This window comes from Solanum verrucosum, unplaced genomic scaffold (assembly GCF_900185275.1).
Source record: "Solanum verrucosum unplaced genomic scaffold, falcon-dt-bn FXZP01000108.1, whole genome shotgun sequence".
NCBI classification, from domain to species: Eukaryota; Viridiplantae; Streptophyta; class Magnoliopsida; order Solanales; family Solanaceae; genus Solanum; species Solanum verrucosum.
Genome location: NW_026020274.1, coordinates 2086798 through 2101189, shown reverse-complemented (window position 1 = coordinate 2101189; position 14392 = coordinate 2086798). Strand labels below are relative to the sequence as shown.

The 14392-nt window shown below is 32.4% G+C and overlaps 1 protein-coding gene across 1 annotated transcript; it reads left to right on the top strand.

The window, feature by feature from the left end:
- Positions 1–436: 436 nt before the first annotated feature.
- LOC125833961 (uncharacterized) lies at positions 437–9781 on the top strand. Its single transcript, XM_049513132.1, has 13 exons — positions 437–541; positions 622–690; positions 1475–1540; positions 1616–1691; positions 2014–2091; positions 2538–2635; positions 3452–3525; positions 6968–7055; positions 7157–7314; positions 7673–7715; positions 8048–8113; positions 9217–9294; positions 9644–9781. The coding sequence occupies exons 1-13, from the start codon at positions 437–439 to the stop codon at positions 9770–9772; spliced, it is 1128 nt and encodes a 375-aa protein (XP_049369089.1). The 3' UTR covers positions 9773–9781.
- Positions 9782–14392: the final 4611 nt, after the last annotated feature.

Here is a 14392-nt window from a genome sequence, read left to right as displayed (position 1 = left end):
TAAAATAAAATATAAAATTTATTACATAAAAATAAAAAATAAAATTCTTAGACGAAATTTAACCAAACTTATTAGATATGCTAATTAATTAATAATAGCTATATTGGTAAATATGTTATATTAAAGTGATATTTTAGTCTTGACAAAAATAATTTTTTGTTTCGTATCTGTTTTTTTTTAAGAACAAAAATTTTCAGATTCTTTCAACAATAAAAGAAAAACTGTCTCTATTTAAAAACACTTTTATTAATTTCTCTAATACATTAAATACTTTTTTTATATATATAAAAAATAAAAAAAGTGTTTCTGCCTCGAATAGCATTCTCAAACCAAACTGAAACCACCCCTTAGGTTTGTTTATTGGTGTTTGGGGTCAGAAGCTCTTAGCGTTTTCTCTTCAACAAAAGTTAAACTCTTAACAGCAAGTTTTGAAGTAATGTCGGAGTTGAAGGCAAAGTGTTTGAAGAAAGCAGTGGTTCCTTCCACTCTAATACAGCATCCATCCCCTGCCAATCTTCAGTCTACTCGTCTTGCCATTCATGTCCGTTAATTCCCTTTTCTCAAAATTCAGTTTTTTTTTGCATACCCAATTCAATTTAACTGTTTCTCTTTCTTCTGCAGATGAATGATGATAATGATTCTTCTTGTTGGGTTTACATTGCTTCTGGTTCCCGCATTTATAAAGTTCTTGTAAGTCCTTCCCTAAATGCTTTATACATGTATAATTAACTCTTCATATGTACCAACTTGTGTTCATAAATCAAAACTCAGTATATAATGATGTATTATTATTATTATTATTATTATTATTATTCACTCTAGTCCTTTTGCTTTGTCTGTTGAATTCCAGTAAGTTAAATTTAGTTGCAATTATTCTCTTGCCCCATTTAAGAGAGGGCAATGAAATTCTCTTTACAGTGATTGTAATTTCATCACTTGCATGTCTCAAGGTAAAATTACAAGCTATAGGCCCAATGGTGTATTCAAAATTTTCATTAAGGGGTTCAAAAAATAAAAATATAGTGCTTGGGATTTGAATTTTGATCCCCCTAAACCACTAAGCCAACCTCTAGTCTTGTGTGTAGGGGATTTGAAGTCTATATATATACACTAAAAAAAAGAACTTTATATACGTAGTGTAATTTTTTGTCAAGGGTATTCGGATGAACACCCTCGCCCCCTCCTAGATCTGCCCTTGGCTATAACGAGACAGAGAGATAGATTTGAGGATTGAGGGGAGGAGCTGAGTAAGCTGCTTTGTTATATTGCAGATTGTTATCATGTACTTATACCACTTTGTTCCTCTATTATAATTGTTGTACTTATCTGGTCTATATATGATGATGAGTTCATATTGATTTCACAAACATGCCTGAAGGCTATTAGCTGCATATAAACCTTACTAAATGTGTTGATAAACATGTTGGATTAAGAAGCAACGGATGTTCAATTTGTTTTCATTTTCACTGTACAGATTCCAATGGAAAATTCACTGCTCAATCTTGGAAAGGAGGACCTTCTAATTCCTGAACAATGTGAGGTACACTTGCCATTTCTTCTATCATGATGAAAGATGTTAATTGTGAAGTAGCTTACTAATATTGTTAATTTGAAGGTTCTAGAGGCTTCAGTGGTCAATCACTGCCCACATCGATCAGAAATCCAAAGTATAATGCTAGCTGAAACTGAAAGTAAGATATGGAGATATTTACCTTTTGAATTTTGGTGGCCCTTCGCGATATTCTTAAAAGCTTGTTGTTATTATTCTCTTATTCTGAAATTATCTTCTTAAGTAATAAACCGAAAAGCTTGCGGCCCTGTATATTTGAAGGGCTTCCTACCACTTCTTCTTTAAGAACTTGCTGCTATTGTTCCTACTAACTTCACTAGTTTTTGGCTGCACGGTGCTTATTGCTACTACTGTCCATTAGTTTACAAATAATTTCTATTATGTATTTGAAGCAGCTACTCTTTACCTTTCAACAGCTTAATGATCTGTCTGGTTCTCTACAGGCCCTGGTTGCTCAATTCTGGGAAGTGTGGATTCTTATGGTCACCTTATTGTCTCTAGATTGGATGCCAGTGGCGACGGTATCTCTCCTATTTATTTTTCATTACTTAGCTGAACGGTGATGGATTCTGTTAAAAATTAGCAGAATCTTGGAGTTGAAATTTTGGTTTACCTCCTGTTAAACCTATTTTATGTCCATTGATATAGGCGTAAGACTGCTGTTAGTTAATAACTAAATTTACCAATCATGGGGTCTGATGTGCTCACTTAATAGTTTGGTTTTGCTACTTATAATTTCACTAAAGAATCTTCAGTAAAGATGCTATATTTGAATTACTATTACCTGGCATATAAGTGAAATAGTGTACCAACTTGATTTGAGAAATTTATGATCTTGCTAATTTGAATAGATCTAAGAGAAATTGTTATTGACATGGACCACCCATGACTTTTACTGATGAGTTATTCCCACATTTACTCTAGCATGATATTTGGGTTACAGCTTGATGAATTCCTCATATTCTAGATGTCAACGGGCTTACATATTCTGTCTCTCCTCGAGATTGCGGTGTTGGAGAAGGTAGCTGGGCAGGCCTGTGCTTCAATCCCACTCAACGATCCATGGTATTTCATCTCATATGTTTCCTAGGTTGGAGTCTGTAATCATTAATGTTGATGCTTCACATCTGTAGCTTCTTCCTGTTCACTTCAAATTTGTAGGAGAACCACAAATTAACAAATAATTAATGGGCACTTTGAAGCAAGTTGATCCTAGAAAACTAATCTCGTAACTCACTTAGATCAATCAGTTCAAGCATTGTATTGTGCCCGTGGGTGCAAAATAGAGGCAGTTGGTGTGGAGGGGAAGCCTTGTCCTTGTCAGCTGACTAATTTGCAATCCATTTCTTGTTGTGTATTTACCATTGTGCTTCAATGTAGCTTGTGTCCTTTGCCTGAGATTTTTCCAGATAGACTAGTCTGCCTTTTTTAACCTCTACCATTTACTGAGAAATTTGAAATGTTGGCATTGACTAGCATCCGAATATCCTCATCTCTGAATGTAGCATTGCCTGTTTTTGTTTTTGCTCCATGTGAACTGGCTTACTAAGCTACACAACTTGTTGGTCAATGTACCTGATTAAAACAGTGGGTTATTCTTGGTGTTATATTGGCTATTCAAATGAACTTTAAAGCACCTTCTTTTTTTTCTGAAACTTGTGAGTTGTGACAGTAACTCTAAGCATTTTTAAGTTGATGATTTGAACCTTGGAAGGAAAATGAGACGGTTGATTTTGTTCTTCTGCACAATCATTTCCTTTTTTTTCTTTTTCTTTTTGACATCCTCTGTGCGTGTGTGTCTTGGAAAGAGTAAGTGTTTCATTTGTGGCATATTTCTTGCCTTCTGCCTGAATTTCAGTATTTTCTGGCCTTTGACCTCAGGCAGCTGTGGCTCACAGTTTCTCTAAAACCATTGATGTCTATGACCAAGATATTCATGTCCGTACATTACGTCCGTAAGTGCTTATCTTTGCTTCGGAGACAGTAGATCATTTACAGTATAATCTCAAACTTTTCATTCTATTTTTGCTACTATGCTTTCTATTTTTGAGATATTGTTTATATGTACAGCAGCACGTCACAAAAAAATCATACATCTCTAGCATTCATATATCCTTTCAAGATAGCCTGGACTGTTTTATTCTCACTTGGAGGCATTGCTAGACTACTACTACCATGGAAGTGTTAGAATATTAATAGGTTTATACAATCCTATTAGAATAGGAATTGGTTTACACAATCCTATTAGAATAGGTATAGGTTTATACAATCCTATTTAGAATAGGAATATGAATACAAATAGGAATAGTAAATAGTATCCTACTTGGTAAAGGATTGTATTCTAATGTCTATAAATAGGGTCTCAATGTAATAATGTAGACACAACAACAATTCAATAATATTATTTTCCTATATTTCTCACAGGAGGCTTTTCTGCTACCTTGTGCCTTTTAAGCAATGTTGTTAATAAAAAAGAAAACCAGTAAACTATTGCCTGATGCTGATTTAATTACTCGTGACAGATATAAACAAATCTGAATAGTGGTTTCTGCAAACCTTGTTTTTGTGGATTAATTACTGTTTCCATAAAGACAATTTGACTGTTCTATATTTCTAGAGCTCTTATATGCATGACTTGAGTCCTCAGTTTGCATCTCTCTCTTTGTGTGTAGGGATTTGTGTTGGCATGTCTTTATATCTTAATATATCAACCAAAAAACGAAAGAAATCAAAATAAAATGCATGGCAATAGTTACCGTGATGGTTTGGGAGGTGGCTCTGGTCAGCCTCCTATTATGTTTTTATATCACGTGTAGAAAAAGTTCCACAAAAATATCTAACAAAAAATTTATAGAATTGGTTGTACCTGGTTTTATGAAAGATTATGATTGACATTTATCTTGGAAAAGGGGGCGGGGGGTGGCTGGTTCAATAATCAAGGATTCAATCATAAGCCTTCTATTGTTGAAAGCCATCTCTATGTCGCTCTGGTGTTATTGAAAGCCAACACTTTAGTGTTAGAGGAAGAGAACATTCAAAATGCTGAGGCACTACTGAAACTGTAAGATCTAGCCAGGTTGGAAGAAATAACTTGCGGCAGAAGTTTTGGTGCATATGGATCCCACAAAGGTGATAGGAACATATGGATTATTTTGATGGAGGATTGGCTGAAGATCAGGAAGCGATAAAAGAAGAGATATGAAGTACTACGTCAATCTATATAAGGAACCTATCAAATCGAGACTCTCCTTTGGACAGAAGATATCCCCAAAATTTACAAGGAAGAAGAGGATTGGTTCCGAAGATTTTCTAGTGAATAGGCGAAGGACAAAGCAATCAAAATGCAAAGGTAGTTGAGCCCCTAGCCCTAATGGTCTCACAATGTCATTCGATCATAATTGGTAGCCCATAATTAGGGGAGGCCTTCTGCATGCAATCCACAAATGTAAAAAATCATGAGAAGTTTCATCTCTCGTACATTGGCGTGATACCTAAGAATAATGAGGTTGAAAAACTTGACTTTAACAGTACTAATTCTCAAAAAAAAAAGAAAAAAAAGAGAGGATTTTAAGCCTGTCAACCTAGTGGGGAGCTTCCACAATTCATCATTAAGTTGCTTACAAAATCTCAAAAATGTTATGAAAAAGCTCTTGGCTGATACACAAACAACATTCACATAAAGGGAGTCTATAGATTGTATACATTACTGCCCGAATCACAAATGAATGCTTAAAGAGAAGGAGGCAAGTAAAGCTGGGGTAATCTATAGAAAAAGGTTTCAATCATGTTAATTGGAGTTTTCTGTTCTGATAAGAGAAATCGCACTCACTGAAATGGATAAATTGCATCAGTTAGTGCGTTTCTTTGTTATAATGATAGTGGATGATATTAATTTGATGCTAAAGAAAGCCATGCACTTGACATTGATATATTACTTTTACATTGAGAGAGGAAGTGTCATTTCTTTGGCCATCTCTCACCACCTTATATACACTGATGACATTCTCATAATATGTGATACAGATAATAGACAGGTTGAGTATATAGAAATCATCCATCTTTGGTTTTGGCCTTCTCTAGACTTTATATAAATCTGGAGAAAAAATTCCTCTTTCCTGAAGTTCAGAAACTTGAGAACTGGCTGCTAATTTGGGAAGTAATATTGGATCTTTACCTAACTATGTACTTAAGCATATGCCTTTGGTATGGCCTTTAAATGAGTGTACATCTGTAGTGGAGTCATTGAAAAGGTGGAGAAGAAGCGGTAATTGAAAAAGGCAATCCTTATGTTGTGTGGGAAACTGACTTTAATAAACAGCGTGATGGATGCTTCCCCAAACTATGCAATATCTTTATTCCTATGCCAGCATGGATAGAGGAAGACAGGGCTAGAAGAAATTTCTTATGGGAAGGGAACAAAGAGAAAAGTAATTCTATCTAGACAATCTCCCTATGAAAGCTAATATTTATGTTGGTACCTAAGTTAGTGAGCATGAGTTGGTTGTTCACAGGTTGCAGTATGTAGAAGCTTTACTATCTAAGATCTTAGATTGCATTTTTGACACACACAGGGGCGGACCTACGTTGTAGGTTTCGGGTGCTTGAGCACCCACGATCTCAACGCGTAATGCGTAAAGTTAGACATAATTTTTTTTAAAACTAGTATATTAAATAGTTGAGCACCCAGAAATAATAAGGTGTCTTAGCTGCTTTGGTTTGGAAGTTGAATATCCAGTGCTCAGCACGTGGGAGTTTGGGCGTTCGAATCTCGGTTGAAGCATTAACTTTTTTCTGTTTTGTTACTAACGTCCTTCATATATTACTAGACATTTTCTCTTCTTTTTTCTTTTTTTCAATCTTCTCCCTTTTTTCCGCTTAACATTTCAATCTTAAATTTTTTGTTTAGTTTATTTTTTCACTTTTTTAATTTCCTGTATCTCATTTATTACAACAAAAAAAACTTAAGCTTTTAAAACTTCAGAGCATAAATATTTGTAATTGTTAATTTGCGATATGATACAATTATTCAATATCTTCAAAATATGAAAGGTCGTCGAGAATCGTACTACTAGAAGGTTCTTTTTCTAAATAAAATAAAATAATATATATATATATATATATATATATATATATATATATATATATATTAATCGTAGTTCACTCGGTAACTTATGACTAGAAGTCTTATTTTTAATAATAAGACTTTTATTTTCACTTTAATTAAAATAATTATACATTTATATTAAGAAGTGAGCACCCATGATCTTAAAATCCTGGATCCGCCACTGGACACACATGGTCTTTCAGATGACAAATAATTTAATTTGTAAACTCTCTTTTTTTGTTTGGCTTAAATAAATTTTAGAAATTTATTCAAAGAAAAAAATCACATTGCAGATTGTGGCATCCATCTTCACTTATGTTCATGCAAAATTTGGACTTAGGCGGTGGAAATTCTGTATTAGCAGTTGCAGAAGGTTGCCAGGTAATGTTTCTATGTTATTTATCTCTTATGTTGGAATCATGCAGAGAATGTCTTGTTCTTTGCTGATTCATTTCATTCTCTGCACTCCATACTGGCTGCAGCTGACAATATGGGACTTGCGAATGAAAGAAAAGGGTGGTTGTGTGCGTCGAATCTGTGGATCTGTAGGAGATAACTTGTATGCAGTCTGTAATTCTTCAAAAGGTACTATTGCGGCAGGTGGAGCTGACCGCACTGTGACTGTCTATGATCCTCGCAGGTTATCTCCTCATAAGGCTTTACTTTGCTTTTAGTGGTTGTTCTAGTGTTGATCTTACAGTGTGCTTGTGTACTTGATCAAATTTCAGATAACTTGGAATATACTATGTTAAGGAATTTGTTCTTGTCTGTTATCTCATATATTTCTCGTCTTGTGCATTCTTTTGAAAGGAATATTGCCAGTTCTAGCATTAGGATATGTTTACACTTTCAAATTATATTGAAATCTACAATTTTCTCAGCTTTCTATGTTTGCTTCAGAGTCCCGGTGGGTAACATAGTTCCCGGCAGATTTGATTGTGTAAGAGGGTTGATTTATTTTCCTAACACACTGATATAAATATACATTTCTATTACAGGTGGTCAGCAGTGTCAAGATGGCTAAACTGCTCTAAGTATGAGGTCAATCTTGTCCTCCCCCCCTCTCTCTCTCTCTCACACACACACATATACACACATTTATTTATATATTAGTAGCTGTTTTCTGTCAATAAGGTATCAAAGGAATTTCTAAAAAGAAGTCCAGCCAATAGCATCCTTGTCTCAAGTGAGGCCACAATTGAAATTGTCTGGTCAAAATTTTCTTTCATCTCATTTTTTCGTTACTTAAATCTCAAGTAACATTCTTTTTGGGTTCTTTTTCCATATCCTTGCTGTGCATCTTTTCTTTCATGATTCTTTTATTACGCCTATGCTTTGTGTTATAATTACTATAATGTCTCATGCTGCTACAGATAACTGGACTTGCTTTCTCTTCCGTTGATCCTGAATATGTCTATGTACAAGGAGTTGACTACGAGGTGACTATTTCACAACTAACCTTTTATAGTTTTCATAAATCTTAAATAGAGAATCTGAGTTTCATCTTTACTCCAGCATATATCCTCCCTTCCATAAAATGCAGTACTCCCTAGATCCAACATTGATGTAAAATTTCAGCACAGCTACTAGACATTTACATGAATCTTAAATAGACTTAAATAGAGAATCTGAGTTTCATCTTTACTCCATCACATATCCCTCCTTTGATAAAACGTAGTATTACCTATATCCAACCTTGGCGTAAAACTTCAGCACAGTTACTAGACACTCCTTGAAAGGATGTTCAAACTCTTTTTTTGTTATTCCAACTTGTAACCTCATTTCCTTTAAACATAGTTCTTCCTGTTAAAATCCAAAATTGCTGTAGTTTTTAAGCGTGGCAGACAACTCCTACCAAAATTAGGTATTTTCCCTCTATTCTTTTTCTCCAGGACTCTGAAGTTCATTTGAATGTTGGAAGTCAATATCTCCCCCTACATGGTAGATTACATGTTCATCTGCTATGATTACAATGTTATTACTCCTTTTTTCCTTCATAGTAAAAGCATAAAGCAAAAAGTAAATTTCTCAAAAAGTAAAAGGACAGAGCAAACTGTACATGTGATACCTAGTTCTTGCAATTTAGTTGTTCCCTTCTGCAGATTTTTTTTCCCTTTTCATCTTTAGCATTACCATTCACTATTGCCAATTTTGAAACATCAGTCTGAACATAGTGATCCCCGGGGGTCTATTGCCCTGTGAAATGATACTGACGTTGTAATCGATTTTTTGTAGTTTTGAGGGCCAAAATGACAATGTTTATAACTTGAGAATTTAAAAGGCTTTGTACCACATCTATCTAGGCTTTCATTTTAATTCCATGCTATACGTGGTGCATTTGGACTTTTGTTCCTCATCACAACCATAATTCAAGTTGTGATCAATTTGGTTCTTTATACCTTTCATTTTTCTCCTTTTTCTTGGGATATTTGAGAGAGTCATTAGTTTGAACTGCAGGTATGACCTGCAAGGATTAGACAAACCTATATACTTCCTGTGACTCTATTGTTTGATGACAGATTTGATATATACTTCTTCACAGGTCGTCTGTGGACGATGGCGTGAAAGCAAGAAAATATTTTCGTATCGAGGAGATTCTAATTGGCTCGGATTTAGCAAGGTAAGAACAAAGTTTAAGTGTACGATGCAAATTATCCAATCCAGTTGGCAAGTTTGCTGTAAATAACTTCCACCTATGCAATTCCGTCAATGGAAATCTCAAGTTCGAAACCCCTTGCCAGTGAAAGCAAGGGGTTTGCCTTTTGGGTCGAGCTCGTCACACCGGGCTTGCCTGGTGCAGGTTACCTCTCCTATGTGGTTTGCGAGCTATTGCATAGGAATGGGAGTTTTACCTTGTGCGCGCACCCAAAGGTAGCGGCTGCGGGTTTTCCTCGTCATCAACAAAAAAAAAACTAACATTCTTGTAATTCCACCTCCATTTAATTCATCCAATCGTTATTTTTTGACAGTGTTCAGACAGGGATGTCTTGGGAGGTTGGTCCGACTCAGGTAGCATATTTGTTGCTGATATTCGTGCTGTGAACGGATTACACCTATCAATTGACTTAGATGTCCCTGCTGCAACCAGTTTATTTTAATTTGTTTTTAGGGTGTATGCCTTAGAATTTGAGGCGTAAGCCCCTAACGTTAAATTTAACTTTTGTTGTTTTGAAGTATTTTTTGCTATAGATCATGTTTTCTTTATCCGTTTATATAAGTTTGAAATGGTACTTATAAGTTTATAATGAATGAGCCAACACAACAAGTTCTTTCTTTTTATTTTATTTTTGTAATTTCCTATCAAGACTTTTGTCAAAATTATTCTCTTTGGATATGAAAATGTAATACTTTCAATTATTATAAAATTTTCTGCAAATTGAACGAGTCAATTTAGATGAATCTTTCAAAGGTCAAGATATGTAGGCATTGAGGAGACAAGATCAACTTGAAATTAAACAATTTTATTATCTTCTCAATTATTTTTGGACCCTATAAAAAGTTTATAGAGTTCCAATAGGGTGGGTCCACCCCAAAAATAAAACTTGGGCAATACTTAATATGGACCTACCTTTATCTAGACTAACACCTCCAATGCCTATGGAATTGTACCACCTCACCACTCCAAAACCCTAACTACCCAAAAAAAGGGGAAAAGAAAATACTACTATTAATTAAAATAAGTAGATAACTTAGCAAGGGTGTGACTTAGTGGTTGATGGATTAAAATTATTAAATTTCAAAATTTTACCGATAATATTTTCCTATTTATCCAAGCTTTAGTGATGGAATTTTACTTTTTATCTATGTCGATATCATGATTCAATTGAAAGGTGATCAAATTGATTTGAACACCAAAATTATAAGAAAATAGATAGGTCGCTTAATTTATTTCTTTATTTTTTATGTTCCACTATTCTAATAAATGCAAGTCGCAATCAAGGGGTTTTTGATAGAGACAAAAAATCAGTTTTGGAACAAAACTAGTAAAAAAGTTGGGATTTAGTGATGGAACTATATCCTACTAATTTTTTATACTGTGGACCCTAGAGTTGTGGGACTTTGCAAAATCACATGCTTTGTGCTTCTTCCTTCTTTAAAGTTTTTGTATAAATCTAATTTAGTAGTAGCTCAATTTTTAATCTTTTTTGGTCATTTTTATTTGCTCACTGTATACTAAAAATAAATGTTCATTTTACTTGTTTAGTTTTTTTAAAATTATTATCTTATATCAATTTTATCTTAATTATTAAGTATTATTTTTCAATGTATTATTTTTAAAATACATATCATTTTGTTAATTACTTCTTAAGGAGTTTGTCAAATCGAATATAAATAAATAAAAATAAACAAATGAAATGTTACTAGTAAAGGCAAAACAAATAAAAGTGAATTTGATTTTCATGACTAAAAGTTCACTTAATTATCTTACTTTTCAATCCCTAAAAAAAGTGGTTTAAGGATAGGTAATATATTAATATGTATAATATAGGGGTGTGCATTATTCGGATTAAATCAAATAATCAAATCAAATCAAATTTTTAGTTGGATTGATTTTTTGGTTTTTTGGGTTTTCAGATTGATTTTGGATTAATAAATTACTTTGTTTGTTTTATTGGTTTGGTTTCGGGTTTTAACCACTTTTGTCCCTTTTTGGTTGTTTGAATTACATCTATAATAGGTATACTTATAAGTATTGAGTTTTAAGTTTTACTTATGATTTATATTAGAAAGTATATTTAAGGGATTAAATATCATTACTTTGGTTATGTTATTAATTATTGACATAACCGAATAACCAAATCGAAAAAAAACTGAACCGAATAGGGAAAAATCAAATCAAACCAAATTTATTTTGGATCAGATTGGGTTACACTTTTACAAAATAAAAAACCAAAAAATCCAAATAAAATAGTGCAAAACTAAACCAAAAAATTGAATGCACACCCCTAGACTATAATATAAAGGAAACTTTTGGAAAAGTGAAACTTGAAGCACAAGTTTTGGCACTTTTTTATGGATATTACTAGTTAATTATTGGGGATCCTAATTATTAATCAATTAACTCCTGATTTGATTGGTTTTCGACATTTGACTAGTTGATTTTCTGGAAAAAAAATAACACCTCAAAACTACTCCATTGACAAATAGCAGCAAAACCCCTACTTCCTCCGTTTAAAAAAGAATGGTCTAGTTTTCCTTTCAGTCTATTTAAAAAAAAATGACTCATTTCCTTTTTTGGCAATACTTTAACTTCAACTGTCCACGTGATATGTTTAAGACCACAAGATTAAAAGACATTTTGGTACATTTGACATAACTTTAATTTATAACCACAAAATTAAAAAGTTTCTTTCTTTTCTTAAACTTCGTTCTAAGTTAAATTAGGTCATTCTTTTTGTAACGGAGGGAATAATATTTATTTCAAAAAACAAGGAACAAATCTTCTTGCAATAATATTGATAAAAGAAAAAAAATAGAAGATATTCATTTCTCCGACTATTAGGATCGCTTGGTTGATGGAATAAGAAATTTAGAATTTTGAGATAAATTGTGAAATTATTGTTTTTCATATTTGGTACAATTTTTTATACCATAATTATACCTATTTCTATACCATATTTTATATGGGACAGCAATTTCTAGATTACTAAAATGAAACAACAAAATACTCCCTCCGTTCCATTTCATATGAGATAGTTTGACTCGGTACGGAGTTTAAGAAAGAAATGAAGACTTCTAAAACTTATAAAGTAAAATGAATGATAGAAATCTGTGTGGTTATAACTCATTTCATTAAAGGTAAAATGAATATTTTACAGTTAAATTGTTAGTATTTAATATAGAATTGTATCATTCTTTTTTAGATATTGGGATAGAGGGAGTAATACATTTGCCTTTTTTCGATGCTTTCTCCCAACGTTTTGTAAGAAAAGTCCAATTAAACTAAACACATGTTTTATATATATATATATATCATTTTTAATCCAACGTAATTTAATATTTATCGATAAAAATATATTTACTACAGAAAATCCTATCATTATTTAATTTTTATATTATAACTTTGAGATAACTGGCCAGCAATCAACTCTTTTTAAAAGGGATAAGAGATGCATATTGATATATCCTCTTAGACATGTGGATATGTTTAATTAAAATGTTATAATCTTTTTAATCTAATAAATAATAGTTAATTGTGATTCCATGCTTCTTAAGCTTATGACATATCCCTATAATAATTCTGATATATCAAAATAGTTGAGAGGACGGAACACCACAATATTATATAACATGACCACCATCTAAGTTGGCCATTTAATTTACTCATTTTATTTAATTATGACAACAACTTGATAGTTCAATTATTCACAAATTCTTATGACATTCTACCATATTATCTTTGGTGATGGTGATAGATTTTTCTAATATCTTAAACCATTAAAATATTTTATACATTTTTGCGTTGCACGATGAACTTAATTATTAAAAAAATAGCTTCGAGAAGAAGACCCCAAACCTACTAACTATATATAATATAAATTCATGATATCTATAATATAAATTTCTTTCGTTACAATCAATTCTTTGTTTCGATGTGATTAATAAGATGTGGATCTTTCATGTATCTTAATTTGTATAATGTATAATGATATGATGTGAAGAAGAGTTGAACTTTAAAATTAAAAATAAATATTCCTACATGTTTTAGTTTTGTTGATAGAGTTATTTAATATTCGTTGTTAGTTGGAGAGAATTGGAATGTTATGAAATTAGTTGAGATGTACGTAAGTTGATCCAAACACCACCACGATTATAAAAAAATAAAAATAGATGACAACTATTCTATTGTGTTTGTTGAAGTAGGAAAATAGAAAGTGACAATAGGTCCCATTGCTGGATTCAATCTTGGATTATGAGATCACTATGTTAAGTTTATATGAATTGTTCACATTGCTTGCTAAGAAAACATGGAGTATAATTATTAATTAAGCTACCGATTAAAGTAATTATCGGGATTTTTTTTATTATTCTCAGAAAATGGTTTGTCTCATGTCTTTTTCCGTTTTAAACTCTTTAAAGATGCACTTCTATATTACTTTTTAAAACAAGTAATATGAATTGGAAAGGTATTTAGTGATAACTAGTTAAGTGTATGTGCTTTTAGTTTGGTTGTTAGTTATGTTCATGATCCTAATTTACTTTGGTTGTTAATATTATAAATATGGGTGTCATATTATTACATATTTTCAACGTAGTGAGAGATACATTCAATGTGTAGAGAGATATACTCAATGTACAAAAATACAAGAGTTATTGAGTTATTTAATAATGCCTTCTACCTCCTATTTGTAGATTAATAGATTTCTTCTATATAAAATCATTGTTGAATCTTTCACTTGTGCATATATTATTACCTTGAATAATTTTATTTCCTTCAAATTAATATCAGAGCTTGTGTGAGATCCTTATAAAAGCCTTGTGTGAGATCTGATAAAAGCCTTGTACTGTGAGATCCTATTAAAGCCTCATGTGAGATCTGACATATACAAAAGAATATGAGTATTCCATATTTACCCGACTGTCTCATTTTTGTGTGCTTGATGGTAAAAATAATTTTGAGAGTTGGTATCAACATATGAAGAATTTTATCAAAATTGTTGGACTATGATCCATTATTGATATTGGATTCGTGAATGCCCCAGAGAGCACAACATTGA

What these genes read in the sequence shown, in the direction of transcription:
- LOC125833961 (XM_049513132.1), top strand. Translation starts at nt 437, where the DNA reads ATGTCGGAGTTGAAGGCAAAGTGTTTGAAGAAAGCAGTGGTTCCTTCC. An exon ending in CAGTTGCAGAAGGTTGCCAG is followed by an intron (nt 7,056 to 7,156) that starts GTAATGTTTCTA and finishes TACTGGCTGCAG; the next exon opens with CTGACAATATGGGACTTGCG. An exon ending in TACAAGGAGTTGACTACGAG is followed by an intron (nt 8,114 to 9,216) that starts GTGACTATTTCA and finishes ACTTCTTCACAG; the next exon opens with GTCGTCTGTGGACGATGGCG.